At 53.6% G+C, this 14,513-nt stretch overlaps 1 protein-coding gene and 1 long non-coding RNA gene across 3 annotated transcripts in view; one reads left to right on the forward strand and one right to left on the reverse strand.

Moving 5' to 3' along the window:
• Positions 1-14,513, reverse strand: part of LOC309854165 — a 104,231-nt gene that overhangs the window by 32,029 nt on the left and 57,689 nt on the right. The window lies entirely within an intron of this gene.
• Positions 1,779-14,415, forward strand: MUC17 (mucin 17, cell surface associated; the record flags this gene model as incomplete). The annotated part of the gene is made up of 13 exons (XM_082713057.1): positions 1,779-1,841; positions 2,159-2,262; positions 2,498-2,832; positions 5,613-5,801; positions 6,299-6,429; positions 6,808-6,866; positions 9,549-9,700; positions 9,995-10,060; positions 10,191-10,353; positions 11,249-11,410; positions 11,587-11,684; positions 12,393-12,472; positions 13,951-14,415. The coding sequence occupies 13 exons, from the start codon at positions 1,779-1,781 to the stop codon at positions 13,990-13,992; spliced, it is 1,644 nt and encodes a 547-aa protein (XP_082569183.1). The 3' UTR covers positions 13,993-14,415.

The raw sequence follows: 14,513 nt of genomic DNA on the forward strand, positions 1-14,513 counted from the left end.
CTCCCACGGCAAGTAGCACGACAGGAACCACCACCTCCACCGGAAGCACCAGCAATCTGACTCCCACTACCAGTAGCACCACAGAAACCACCACCACCACAGGAACCACCACCTCTCCAACTACCACCCCCAGTAGCACCACGGTAACCACTTCCACATCAGTAACCACCACCACTCCGACTACCACTGCCAGTAGCACCATGGTCACCACACCCACATCAGGAACCACCAGTACTCTGACTACCACTGCCAGTAGCACCATGGTAACCACCACCACCACAGGAACAAACACCTCTCCTACTCCCACGGCGAGTAGCACCACGGGAACCACCACCACCACAGGAACCACCACCACTCCGACTCCCACTGCCAGTAGCACCACGGGAACCACCACCACCACAGGAACCAGCACCACTCCTACTCCCACTGCCAGTAGCACCACGGGAACCACCACCACCACAGGAACCACCACCACTCCGACTCCCACGGCAAGTAGCACGACAGGAACCACCACCTCCACCGGAAGCACCAGCAATCTGACTCCCACTACCAGTAGCACCACAGAAACCACCACCACCACAGGAACCACCACCTCTCCAACTACCACCCCCAGTAGCACCACAGTAACCACTTCCACATCAGTAACCACCACCACTCCGACTACCACTGCCAGTAGCACCATGGTCACCACACCCACATCAGGAACCACCAGTACTCTGACTACCACTGCCAGTAGCACCATGGTAACCACCACCACCACAGGAACAAACACCTCTCCTACTCCCACGGCGAGTAGCACCACGGGAACCACCACCACCACAGGAACCACCACCACTCCGACTCCCACTGCCAGTAGCACCACGGGAACCACCACCACCACAGGAACCAGCACCACTCCTACTCCCACTGCCAGTAGCACCACAGGAACCACCACCACTCCGACTACCACCTCCAGTAGCACCACGGTAACCACCACCACATCGGAAACCACCACCACTCCGACTCCCACTGGAAGCACCACCACGACCACCGAAACCACCATCTCCCCCACTACCACTGCCAGTAGCACCACGGGAACCACCACCACCTCAGGAACCACCACCACTCCGACTCCCACTGCCAGTAGCACCACGGGAACCACCACCACTTCTGGTAGCACCACCACTCCGACTCCCACTGGAAGCACCACCACGACCACCGAAACCACCATCTCCCCCACTACCACTGCCAGTAGCACCACGGGAACCACCACCACCTCAGGAACCACCACCACTCCGACTCCGAATGCCAGTAGCACCACAGGAACCACCACCACTTCTGGTAGCACCACCACTCCAACTCCCACTGCGAGTAGCACCACGGGAACCACCGCCACCACAGGAACCACCACCAATCCGTCTCCCACCTCCAGTAGCACCATGGTAACCACCACCACCATAGGAACCACCACCACTCCGACTCCCACTGCGAGTAGCACCACGGGAACCACCACCACCACAGGAACCAGCACCACTCCTACTCCCACTGCCAGTAGCACCACGGGAACCACCACCACCACAGGAACCACCACCACTCCGACTCCCACGGCAAGTAGCACGACAGGAACCACCACCTCCACCGGAAGCACCAGCAATCTGACTCCCACTACCAGTAGCACCACAGAAACCACCACCACCACAGGAACCACCACCTCTCCAACTACCACCCCCAGTAGCACCACGGTAACCACTTCCACATCAGTAGCCACCACCACTCCGACTACCACTGCCAGTAGCACCATGGTCACCACACCCACATCAGGAACCACCAGTACTCTGACTACCACTGCCAGTAGCACCATGGTAACCACCACCACCACAGGAACAAACACCTCTCCTACTCCCACGGCGAGTAGCACCACGGGAACCACCACCACCACAGGAACCACCACCACTCCGACTCCCACTGCCAGTAGCACCACGGGAACCACCACCACCACAGGAACCAGCACCACTCCTACTCCCACTGCCAGTAGCACCACGGGTACCACCACCACCACAGGAACCACCACCACCACAGGAACCACCACCACTCTGACTCCCACTGCAGGTATCACCACAGAAACCACCAGCACCACCACCACACGAACCACCACCACTCCGACTACCACCGCCAGTAGCACCACGGTAACCACCACCACATCGGAAACCACCACCACTCCGAATCCCACTGGAAGCACCACCACAACCACCGAAACCACCACCTCTCCGACTACCACTGCCAGTAGCACCACGGGAACCAGCACGATCACTGAAACCACCACCTCTCTGACTGCCACTGCCAGTAGCACCACGGGAACCTCCACCACATCAGGAACCACCACCACTCCGACTCCCACTGCCAGTAGCACCACCGGAACCACCACCACCACAGGAACCACCTCCACTCCGACTCCCACTGCGAGTAGTACCACGGGAACCTCCACCGGAAGCACAACCACTCCGACACCCACTTCCAGTAGCACCACGGTAACCACCACCACATCAGGAACCACCACCACTCCGACTACCACTTCCAGTAGCACCACGTTTACCACCACCACATCAGGAACCACCACCACTCCGACTCCTACTGCCAGTAGCACCACAGAAACCACCAGCACTACCACCACAGGAACCACCACCGGTCCGACTCCCTCTGCCAGTAGCACCACAGTAACTACCACCACCACAGGAACCACCACCACTCCGACTCCCACTGCCAGTAGCACCACGGGAACCACCACCACCGCAGGAACCACCACCACTCCGACTCCCACTGCCAGTAGTACCACAAGAACCACCACCACCACAGGTACCCCCACCACTCCGACTCCCTCTAATGGGAGCACCTCCAGCCTTATATTCTCCGTCACCTCGACTGTATTCACTAGCTCATCCACTGGTACAATGAGAAGCACCCATACTTCAACATCTTCTGCAACCACTACCCGTAAACGGTCTCTTTTTACCCTTACAGCTGTCATTTCTCTTCAGTTTCCTGCTTGGGTTCTCAAATTTTCCCCTTCATACTCTTCTTTTGCCATTAATTGTTTACCATGAGATCAGATGTCTTCTGGGCTGTAACACTTTCTCTGTCTTCTCTGTCGTGCCCTCTGTCTCTTGAGCTAGGTTTTCTCTGTCATTTAACATGCTTACCTCTCTTTACCTGGACCCCATGAGTCCCCAATGAGGTGTGTGCACAGTCCGTTTCTTTCTTTTTTACTCTGGGAAACTGTCCCACTGTGTTTTAAATCCCATAATCTCATGAATTTTTATCTTCATTTCAATTTTGTTTCTTTTTAAGGGTTTTTCTCATATATTTTGCTCATGCTAAAGTCCCAAGTTTCTTTTATTTTTGTTTTGTTTTGTTTTGTTTTTTGGACGAGGGTGTGCCAGTTGTACTCACCTGTGCTGTTAACCTCTATCTCTCTGCTGTCATTCACTTATTTTTTCTTATTTGCTGTTCATGCACTATAGAAACCACGTAGTTTCACTTTTATCAGCTCTGAGCTCTGCTCTGTGTCTTTGAATGTTTTCATATCCTGAAGCCTCCCTGTCTATCTCTGTCTCTATAGCTTCAACTCAACTTCTTTGCTCTGGGTAGGATGATACCTGCCCCAGTCCATACCTACCATTAAAACATACTGTCACGGGGCGCCTGGGTGGCTCAGTGGGTTAAAGCCTCTGCCTTTGGCTCAGGCATGATCCTAGGGTCCTAGGGTTGAGCCCCGCGTCGGGCTCTCTGCTCAGCGGGGAGCCTGCTTCCTCCTCTCTCTCTCTCTCTGCCTGCCTCTCTGCCTACTTGTGATCTCTATTTGTGAAATAAATAAATAACATCTTTAAAAAAACATACTCTCATTATATAATATATAATATACCACATATATTATAGAATATTCTTTTGTATTTGTGAGATGTATTATCAAAGCGAGAGAGGAAATTTGCCATACATTAAGAAAAACACACTAGTTAAAACACTTGAAGACATTTACTTGTTTAGATGAACCATAGATATGCCCAGAGAGATACGGTCTGTGTCTGTCGGGGGCCCTTCGCAATCCTGTCTTGAATTAAGGAAGATGAATTTCTTCAGCATCTGGCTACTGCATTTTCTCAGCACTTGGGAATTTTTCCTCTGGCGAATTCTTTTCCTGGCCTTTATTTTATGTGGCTTCGTTCTTTGGTCTTTCCAGTGTGGCATCGTCATGTTGAACTCTCTGGTTGTCAGGGGGAGGTACTGAGCGTTCTCGGAGGGGAGGTCTGGACCTTGCATCCCTAGGAAGTCCCACAGGGGTCCAGTAGTGAATGCATGACCGCCAGGTCCACAGCTGGTGCTGATCACCTGTCTGAGGGCAGACAGTCTCCCTTCATCTTCCTCTTAATCCCTGGAGTTTGGCTTTCCCCGTAGACCCTTGGGCAACAAGTCACACACCCCAATAGTTGCTTTTGCTGCTGAGCACAAAAGATCTGGACATCTTCGGTATCACACAGCAGAGAGAGTGAGAGAGAGGCTGATTTGGATTCGTGGATTTTTATCGTGTCACCAGGAGGGCACTCTTGACTCGACTCTTTCATTCTTCCTCAGTGTCTTGGATCAAAGGCCTGTTCACTAGAGGCTGTGTGACCCGACGGTCATGGGTCATGGGTGTGGCCCACACACTCTGTATCTGGGAGGAGTGGAGTAGAGCAGGAGGCCGAGGTGGGGCTGGTCTGCTAGAGTAGGTGCTTATCTCATGTGGCTCCCTAGATCAAACACACCTGGAACACTAGTTAGGGCAGGTATAGCTCTTTTCAAGAAAAGCCAAAGGGAGGGATGTCTGGGAGTGCTCAGCCAGTTGAGCGTCTGCCTTCGCTCAGGTCATGATCCCTGAGTCCTGAGATGGAGTCCTGCCTCAGGCTCCCTGCTCAGCGGGGAACCTGCTTCTCCCCCTGCCTGTCCCGCCCCCTGCTTGTGCTCGCTCTCCCTCTCTGGCAAATAAGTAAATAAAATCTTTAAAAAAGAGAGAGAAAAAAAAAGAAAAAGAAAAGGAAAAGCCAAAGGGAGCAGAGCTGTCACTTTTCCAGGCAGGTTGAGGGAGGTTACACCTCCTCCCTCAAACGCCACATCCCAGAAAATAAAGAGGAATCAGGAATAGTCACGATGGCCAACAGTTTCCCGTATGAGCTTTTCTGAAGCAGGTGTTGGAGAGACGATGACGTACTCGTTCTCAGGCTTGCTGGGATCCAGACTGGTCAAGCCCCTCTGGGTACTCCGAGTTTCTGTTTCTTCTTTTCTATTCCTCAGCCTTGACTGTGTTGTCCCTCACTCCTGACAACACTTGGTTTCCTGTCCCTTTCTTTCCGGGGCTAAAGGAAATCATACAGAAATTCTCCAAGACCAGGTCAAGTCTGGTCTCCACACGGACCCTCGGGCAGGTGTCTAAGCTTCTCTCCACTTCACTTGTCCCATCTCTAAAGTGGGAATGGCCCTAACTGTCCCGTCCACCCCAGGGTCTCACGAGAGTATCAGACTAGGCGTTGCTTGGGAGAATGTGTTGCGAGCCTGAATGTTGTGCAAATACGTGTGGGTAACCGGGGCCTTGTCCCTTTCAGGGACCTGCTTAAATGGAGGGACATGGAACGGGCAGGCCTGTATTTGCCCCAACGGCTTCCAAGGAGACCAGTGCCAGACCAAGGTCCCAAAGTGCTATAATGGCGGCTCGTGGGACGGAATCAAGTGTGTGTGCACCAGCCTCTACCAGGGGCCGAAGTGCGAGGAGGTGGTCTCGAGCATTGAGATAAGTGAGTAAGACCACAGGGCCCCGCTCTCCCCGGCGCTGGGCCTCCCTTCCTGCCCTTCTACATGCCCAGGAACATGGCCTCTTCCGGGGGCAACCATTTTACTCAATGGTAAGAAAGTTGAAACGGGAAAAAAATGAATAAAGCAAGAAGAATGGGTTTGGAACCAAACACAACCTGATACAGAATTTTACCATAAAATACACTTGAGACGAGTGAGCGAGTGATGGAGGAGAAAACAAAAAGTGTGTGGCATTCTCATGGAGAATGTAGGACCCGAGATCCCCTGGGCTCAACCCCAAAACCATGAGGAGTGCTGTGTGCTCCCCACCCTCTGGGGGCGCCCTGGTGGGACCTGAGTGGGGGTCGTGGGTGCTGGACCCAGGCCACTCCCCTGCCCAGGGCAGAATTGCTGGAGGTGTGGGTCTCCTTGGGAGGGCGCTCAAGGGCAGGAGGGGGCTCCATCCTCGGTAAGCGGTGCTTCTGTCCGACCCCCTTAGACTCTCCGCCGCAGACTGTCTCTGCCCAGATGGAAATGACCGTGACAGTGACCAGTATGGAGTACTCCAAAGATCTAGAAGACCGGGATTCTGAAAAATTCCAGAACTTCAGTGCGATATTCACAGAGGAGGTGAGCCTGGGAATGCAGGTCCCCGCGGGCCACTCAGCTCTCCCGGAGTCGTCTCTGGAGGTGAAGAAAGCCGGTGGGGGCTGTTCCCATGTTAGAGGTCTGTGAGTTTCTCAGCTCACTCCTTTCCTCAGGGCTTGCCAGAGAGCTTGTGGGAAGACAACACAAGGTTCCATGAAAGGGCAGTGGGGGCCCCCCGCGGCGAGGCTGGTCTCTGAGGAGGGCCCGACCCACCGGGACCGTGTGCCACTGCCAGCACGGGACAGGGAGTGCGAGGTGCAGCACGTCCGCCCGCGTCTGCTTTCCCGAGCTCCTGGGGAAAGACGGGCGGGCTCCAAGTTGGGACCTCTGCGATGACACGGTGATCTCTTTGCCTTTCAGATGGACAAAGTTTATTCCGGAATCCCTGAGTATCAAGGGGTCAACATCACAAAGCTGTCGTAAGTATCCAGGGCTCCCGGGAAGAAAGTCTTTGCAGTGGAAGCAGCAGTCACAGTCACAAAGACGGCTGTTCTCTGCCCCTAGGTTAGCTGACTAGGGCTCTCATAACAAAATGCCCCAGACTGGGTGGCTCAAGCATTGGAAATTTATTTCTCATGGTTCTGGAGGCTGGAAGTTTACGATCGAGGTGTTTGGTGGGTTGGGTTTCTTCTGAGTCTCTCTCTGGCCTGTAGACAACCGTCTTCTTGTTGGATCCTTACAGCTTTTTTTCTATTCAAGCATGTGCCTTGTGTGTCTTTGTGTGACTGAATTTCCGTGTCTTCTCCTTTTTTCTTTTAAGTTTTTTTGTTGTTGTTGTTTTTGTTTTTTTGACAATCTCTTCACTCAGCATGGGGCTCGAACTCATGACCTGAGATCAAGAGTCACACACTTTTCCAACTGATCCAGCCGGGCGCCCCCCACCCCAAATTTCCTCTTCTTACAAGGACACCACTCAGACTGGATTAAGACCTACCCCAACAGGCTCATTTTAACTTATTTGCATCTGTAAAGACCCTGTCCCCAAATACAGATGCGTCCCGAGGGACCGGGGATTAGGGCCTCAACACACGGATTTTGGGGGAACACAATTCAGCCCGTAACACACTCCAACAATTACGGTTTCATGTGTATTTTCCAATTTGGAAGCTCCTAACCACCCTGTGGGAGAGGCCAGCAGATGAAGAGACAGAGACCCAGAGACGGGCACTGGGCTGCCTGGGGGGGTCACTGATGGGGTGGGAGGGCGCGGCCTCACGCCCAGGTCCTCTTACGCTGAAGACGCTGATACACGAGAAGCCCTGCAGGCTGCAGCCTGTGTGGCGGACACCGCACTTGTCTTCAGAGATGAAGCCCAGTAACTTAGCCTGGGAGGAAACCCCAGGGCAAATGTGTCGGAGACCACAGCTGGCCCGTGTTAACTTCCGCCCCGCCCCCGCGCACAGGATTCTGCCTCCCGCCCTGCAGAATTTCAGCCCGGTTATCAGCCTCGGCTTTTTTTTTTTTTTTTTTTAAGATTTTATTTATTTATTTGACAGACAGAGATCACACGTAGGCAGAGAGGCAGGCAGAGAGAGAGGAGGAAGCAGGCTCCCCGCTGAGCAGAGAGCCCGATGCGGGGTTTGATCCCAGGACCGCGGGATCATGACCTGAGCCGAAGGCAGAGGCTTTAACCCGCTGAGCCACCCAGGTGCCCCCAACATGGCTTTCTTTTTTTTTCTTTTTTTTTTTTTTAAGATTTTATTTATTTATTTATTTATTTGAGAGAGAGACGGTGAGAGAGAGCATGAGCAAAGAGGAGGTCAGAGGGAGAAGCAGACGCCCCATGGAGCTGGGAGCCCGATGCGGGACTCGATCCCGGGACTCCGGGATCATGACCTGAGCCGAAGGCAGTCGTGCAACCAACTGAGCCACCCAAGCGCCCCATCCAACATGGCTTTCTTGACCCCCTTGTCCTTCTAGGGAAAGATGGCCTTGAGCTCCACGTTGCCCTGGTCCCCTCTAGCTCGTTACTCTACAGGCTATTTTAATTCCACGATCGTGTATGTTACATGAGTATCATCATTCTCTCGTTTAACTCTGTTATCCTGGATTGTCGACGCCTCGCGTTGCTCAGGAGTATTGCCCCCTTCCCCCAGTCTTCTGTTTATGTTTGAGCCTCTGAATGTAGTGGAAAGGAGAAAGCAAGGGCAAAAGAGTGCTTTTGGCTTCCATGATTTAGGAATCTGGAATTATAAGCACGGGAAGCTGGACTTGTTGCTGTGTTTTTAAAGGCAAACAGCTCATTCTTGGGGTGCCGTGGATCCCCGCCCCCACGCGCGCGCGCGCGAGGAGCGGTTGGCGTTCTAGAGTCGGGGCTAGACGTTCGTCGACTTCCCGGCATTCCCGACCCTGCTCTGCACGCGCAGAAGATGGACCGCTCCGGGGATGTGGAGCGAGGGACGAGAGAAAGAAGCCGCTGGAAGCTGTGAGCGTGTCTGAAGCCACGCTTTCTTGGTGGCCTTGCCTCCGGCTGCTCCTAGCTCCTAAGCAGAGAGTCGGAAGAGACTGCTGGCTAAAATTTTAACTTTCTAGGTGTCAGAGATTCGTTTTAGAATTGATGGAAGTGTTTATGAGTAGAAAATACGCACATATGAGCTTCCAATCTGTGCACCCTTTTCTTTTTTTTAATTTGTGCACTCTTAAGAGGCTCACAGACCTTCTGCAGCCCTCCCCCCAGCAACTCGTGACTCCTGTGAGTCCCCGGTGTCCTCCTACGTCTTAAGGACCCCTTGCCAGCAGCGGCCCAGTCCCCTGCTGGAACGCATCTGATGGCACCGGGAGGACCATCTCCTGTGGTGCCTCTGTGCATCTTTGCCCTTGAGCCTTCCTGAGACTTCCACACAGGGCTGCCTAGACGCTAACCTTTGAGACAGTCCCCTTAGGCGCAAGTCGTGGTGTGAGGCCTATGGGGAAGTGCCTAGCACTGTGCCTGGAATGAGCCTTCACCCAGGGAACCCTGGGGGGTCATTTCAACCGCCCCTCCCCCAGCTCTGCCTTCCCGTCGGGGCAAAGGGCATATCGTGCCCGGGACAAGGGGTCAGAGAAGCGAGCGTCTGTTATGACCTGGAAGGCCGCTCACAGACATCCTTTTCTCTCCTCAGGGCCGGCAGTATTGTGGTGGAACATGAAGTCCTCCTGAAGACCAACTTCACCCCAGAATACAAGGAAGTTTTCTCGAAGGTCACCGAGCAAGTGACGGAAAAAATCCAGAAAGTAACCACGGAGCAAATCAGCAGAAATAATAGCTGCTCAAGTAAGTTCCTAGGGAGGGAGGGGGCGGCTGGAAGGGGTCCCGCGGGATCTTTCGGGGGCTCAGTCCTGGCGGGCCCGGGTCTGTGGGGAGGCGAGCAGAAGCATGGCTTGGGATGCAGAGCGCTCTTCGGAACGTCCTGAGTGGTGTGGGGACCCTTCGAGGGTCATTGTTCGGGGAGCAGGGCTCGAGGCTGTCCTTCCCATGTGCGGGACTGTCCTAACAGCCTCACTCCTCGCTCCACTGCCCCCACTAAAGGAGTTTGCTTCCAGGGGCTCTATGTTTTTCCTTCCACAGGTATACTGTGTTACAACAACACTGCCACCAAGGTGCAAAGTTTTATAGTTGATTACAACCCCGAAAGTAGGTGACCAGCGCGGGGGAGGGGCGGGGGCGGGGAGTGGGGGGTGGGGAGGTGGCGCTCCCGGGTGGGTCGGGGGAGGCACACAGGTGCCTGGCGGCCTGGTCACCGCAACTCCTCCGCGGCCCGCAGAGGAATGCCAGGAGAGGGCTGGGAAAGACTACGCCGCCTACTTCTTCCTGGCATACAAGGAGGAGAAGCCGTACTGCATCACCCGCTGCATGCCCGGCTTCAACACCTCCCTGGACTGCAACTTCGGGAAGTGCCAGTTGGAGCGCAGCGGCCCTCGGTGCTTGTGAGTGTCCCCGGCCCTCCGGGACCCGCCTCCGGGCCCAGCGACCTAGTGGGTCCTGGCCTCCCTTGGGTGTCGCCGGAACCCCGAGGCCAGGTCCAGGACGGGGCCCTCCCCGGGGCTTGTGCAGTGGAGTCAGGACTGGGACCAGCTCTGGGGAAGCAGAAGGAAAGCCTCAGCTTCGGGAAACTCCCAGTCAGGTGGGGAGGATAGAGCCCGGCTTCCAGGGGGAGAGTCCGCGGCCAAAGCAATGAGAAGGCAGCCCATCCCCACGGGGAGGGCAGAAAGCCTGTAAAAGACCAGCCGCAGGCTCTGGCTACTCAAACAAAACCAGAGAGACACCAGGGGGAAGGAGTGGCCCATGTGCAAAGGCCTGAGTTGCTGTTCAGGTCCTGGGCAGGTTTCCAGAAGGAGGATTTTTGCGGGTTGGTGTGGGGAGGAGAGGAACAGGGCTTAGGCAGGGTGTCTCCAGGGAGGGGAGGGCGGTTCCGGAGGCGCAGTGTGTGCTGGGGTTCCCGGAAGGGATTTGCTTTTCCCGATGGAAAGGGAGAGGCTGAGAACATGACGGTTGGTGGCGGAGAAGAAGGTTGCCATTGGGGTCTCCAGTTCCTGGGTACAGCCCAGGGCAACACGAGAGCGGGGCTGACTGCTCTAGATCCTGGGCTGCACAACCTAAAAGTACTGGGCTGAGTCCCGGGCCTCTCTGAGGCCTGCGCCGTGGAAGCTGGACTTGGCCTCTGCCCGCCCCCTCCGGGCTCTGCGCCCCAGCGAGGTCGCCCTCACCTTCTCCTCATCAAGCTCCCACGGGCCCGGGGCCAGATCTGAGGCAGGGAGGCTGTGGCTGTCGGCTGCCTCTCACTCAGAACGCCCCTCCATCTGCCCCCTCTGTCCCTCTCAGCTGCTTGACCACGGACACCCACTGGTACAGTGGGGAAACCTGTGAGTTCAGCACCCAGAAGAGCCTGGTGTACGGGCTCGTGGGGGCAGCCGGCGCCGTCCTGCTCCTCGTGCTGGGTGTTCTCTCCATATTCATGTTCCGTTCCAAGAGGGAGCTGAGAAGGTGAGTCGCCGCTGCCGCCGCCGCCTCTGGCCTCCAGCTCCCGCTCCTTTTCTGGTCCCTCTGCCTTCACTCACTGGTCCTCGGGGTAGACGCTGGGGGAGCTAAGAGGGACCCAACCAGGCCCCAAATCCCGTTCCCTGATCATCGTGGAATCTCTTTGGTGTTTCTGTCAACAGGCAAAAGTCTAGAGTGTCTCAGTTGTACATGTGGCATGAAGAAGACGGACGGCCCGCACCTGGAACCTTCCGAAACATTGGCTTTGACATCAATGAAGGTACTGGAAGTCCTCAGTGCGCTCAGAATGTCTCAAAGTGTGGAGACAGACATGAGAGGACATGGGAAGACGTAAAAGAGCAGAGAGAACAGTATTTTCATCTCTAAAACAGTGGGTTCCACATCTGTACCCCTATTTCCACCCGTGGCTCCTGTCAGGCCCTGGATCACGACCACGGGGGGACGCGAGGTTGCCGATGGGCTTGATTTCTCCAGCACTCAAACCTACCTGTGTGGACATGCACAGGCCCCACCTGGCAGTGGGGGGGCTCACCGAGCAGTGATTTCCCTCTCCGCCAAGTGGCAAACTTAAATGTCCGTGTTAAAATTCCTACAGATCGAGTCTTTACATTCCAAAGAAGCGAAATGTAGAATGAGGAGACCATTTTCGTGAACCCACCAAAAAGCAAGAAAGGGGGAACAGATGATCAGGAAAGGGGTGACAGACAGGAAGCATAAAATAAGGGAGACCATAATCTGCCCCATCAACAACGACAATTATACGTGGGTTAAACACTCCAGCTAAAAGAGGGAATTAAAAAAAAAAAAAAAACTGGCGGTTTCCTGTGCATGGAAGGCAGAGCCAGGACGAAGGCAAAAGCATGGGGAAGTACACAAAGAAATTCTGGCCCTGCGGCGGGTGACGTCAGAGGGAGAGACGGGGGCTTGTCTTCTAACCGGCCGCTTCCATGGGCTCCCTTCCCTCCAGATCGAGACGACTCCGTGCACTTGGAATCCATCTATAGCAACTTCCAGCCCTCCCTGGACCACATAGACTCGGAAACCCAGGTGAGACGCTCGCCTCCCTCTGCGCTGAGGCCCCGTGTCCTCTCCTACCACGGGGGGGGCCCTTGAGGAAAGCAAAGTTGTGTTTACGGTTTGCTCGTCCAGGTGACATCTAGGTGTGCCTTGCCGGGAAGTGAGCAGTAACTTGGGGTGGCAGCAGAGGGGGGAGAAGGAACTAAGCAGCAAGGTGGGGTCGACCTGCCCGAGACGCCTGGGGCTCCAGGTGCAGAAATTTCTTTCCATGTCAAGTAGGTCGTGATGGCCAATTTAGTTAATTTAAAAAAAGGAAAAGGAAAACAGTTTAAAGATTTTATTTATTTATTTGACAGATAGCGATCACAAGTAGGCAGAGAGGCAGGCAGAGAGAGAGGGAAACAGGCTCCCCGCTGAGCAGAGAGCCCGATGCGGGGCTCGATCCCAGGACCCTGCCGAGCCGAAGGCAGAGGCTTTAACCCACTGAGCCGCCCAGGCGCCCCTTAACTGTTTTACTTTTCAAACCCACATAAAAGTCAGAATAGTGGTGCACTGAACACCCCACCTAAATCCCCAGTGTTTAACGTGTTGCCACGTTTTCGTCTTATGGCACAGCGTGTACAACTATGATACACATTCTCATCAAACTTTGCTGGAACACCTGGCAGTCAGTTGCAAACATTATGACATTTGATAAAATGATAAAAGTCATAAAACACTTCGGTACACACCCCAAATACCATTAGCATTCCCAACAAGTTGATGATAATTGCACAGTATCACCCCGTATCCATTTTTCCAATGAATCCAAGAGCGATTACTAGTTTTTGGAATATGAACAAATTTCACACACTGACTTTTGTTGTGTCACGTTGGTCTTTTTAATCTAGAACCGATTCCTACCTTTTACATTTATTGTTTTTTTTTTTTTTAAGAGTCTAGGATGGTTGTCTTAAGGAACGTCCCACATTTTGAGTCTGATTATTTCCCCATGCTGTCCCTCAAGCCTCTGTTCTTCCTGTGAACTGGCGGTTAGGCCTAGAGGCTTGATTAGCCTCAGTTTAGACGTTTCTGTTAAACAACCGTCATGGAAAAATAAAGCTACTGCACCACCTCAGGAGGTACATAAAGTCAGGATGTCTCACTAGGGCTGAGACCAAGATTGGTCACTTGGCAAGAGGTGACCACTCATTGTTGCGACCTTGATTTCATTCCAACTGGATGAATGTTCCAGGGCTGAAGAAATGAGCTCATAGTATTCCCACTTCGGAAGGAGTGTGTTGGCTTCAGGCACTGTACTCCCTAGGGAAAGCCTTGGGGCAAAGACACACTCCCTCACTAGAATGCCTTTAAAGCTACCTAAGTTGAGAGTTAAGCTGGTGGTGGGGGGAGACAGTTGATTTGTTCTAGACTCTAAGCTGACCACTTCCCCAGTCCCAACACTTATGTTTCCAAATCCCAGGTTCCTTATAAGCCTAGCCCTCACCTGGTTCTGTCTCTCTTTCCAGATCAGAATTCAGAGGCCTCAGGTGATGATGACGTCGATTTAAGGCAGCTCCCACATGGAGCTGTGGGGTGTGAGAGTGAGCAGAGCTCACTTTGGCCAAGCCTGGTGGAACTTTTCCCCATTGAGAGCATTCATGGAACTGGATGAAAAACAAAAGCCATACCAAGGAGGAAGAGGGGAGAGTATAGTGCTGGGAAACTCACAAACAGGAAACCATGGAAACGCCGATGGGCTGGTTATGATCTCAGGCGAGGCACCCCTCCTGCCCACCCCACTTCAGCACCAAGGACAGCGTCCAACCCACCCCTTACCTCAACGACAGCTCAAACACAGGACTCTACATTATACAGAATGTCTTGTAGGATTTATTGTACTTCATTTTCATGGAAAATGCTTTAAACCATTCAGTTTCTTTGAATATATAGGATTATAAGTATTTTTAAAGTTCTAATATTTATCTGTCCGTTCTGATTTTTTATTAGTCAATATAATATATATTTCTAATAACTAAAAACAGTGAAAGCAAATTCATTAAATTTTGCATGGTTCCCAGTCCTTTCTGCA

The sequence above is a fragment of the Mustela nivalis genome (assembly GCF_964662115.1).
Source record: "Mustela nivalis genome assembly, chromosome: 19".
Lineage (NCBI taxonomy): Eukaryota > Metazoa > Chordata > Mammalia > Carnivora > Mustelidae > Mustela > Mustela nivalis.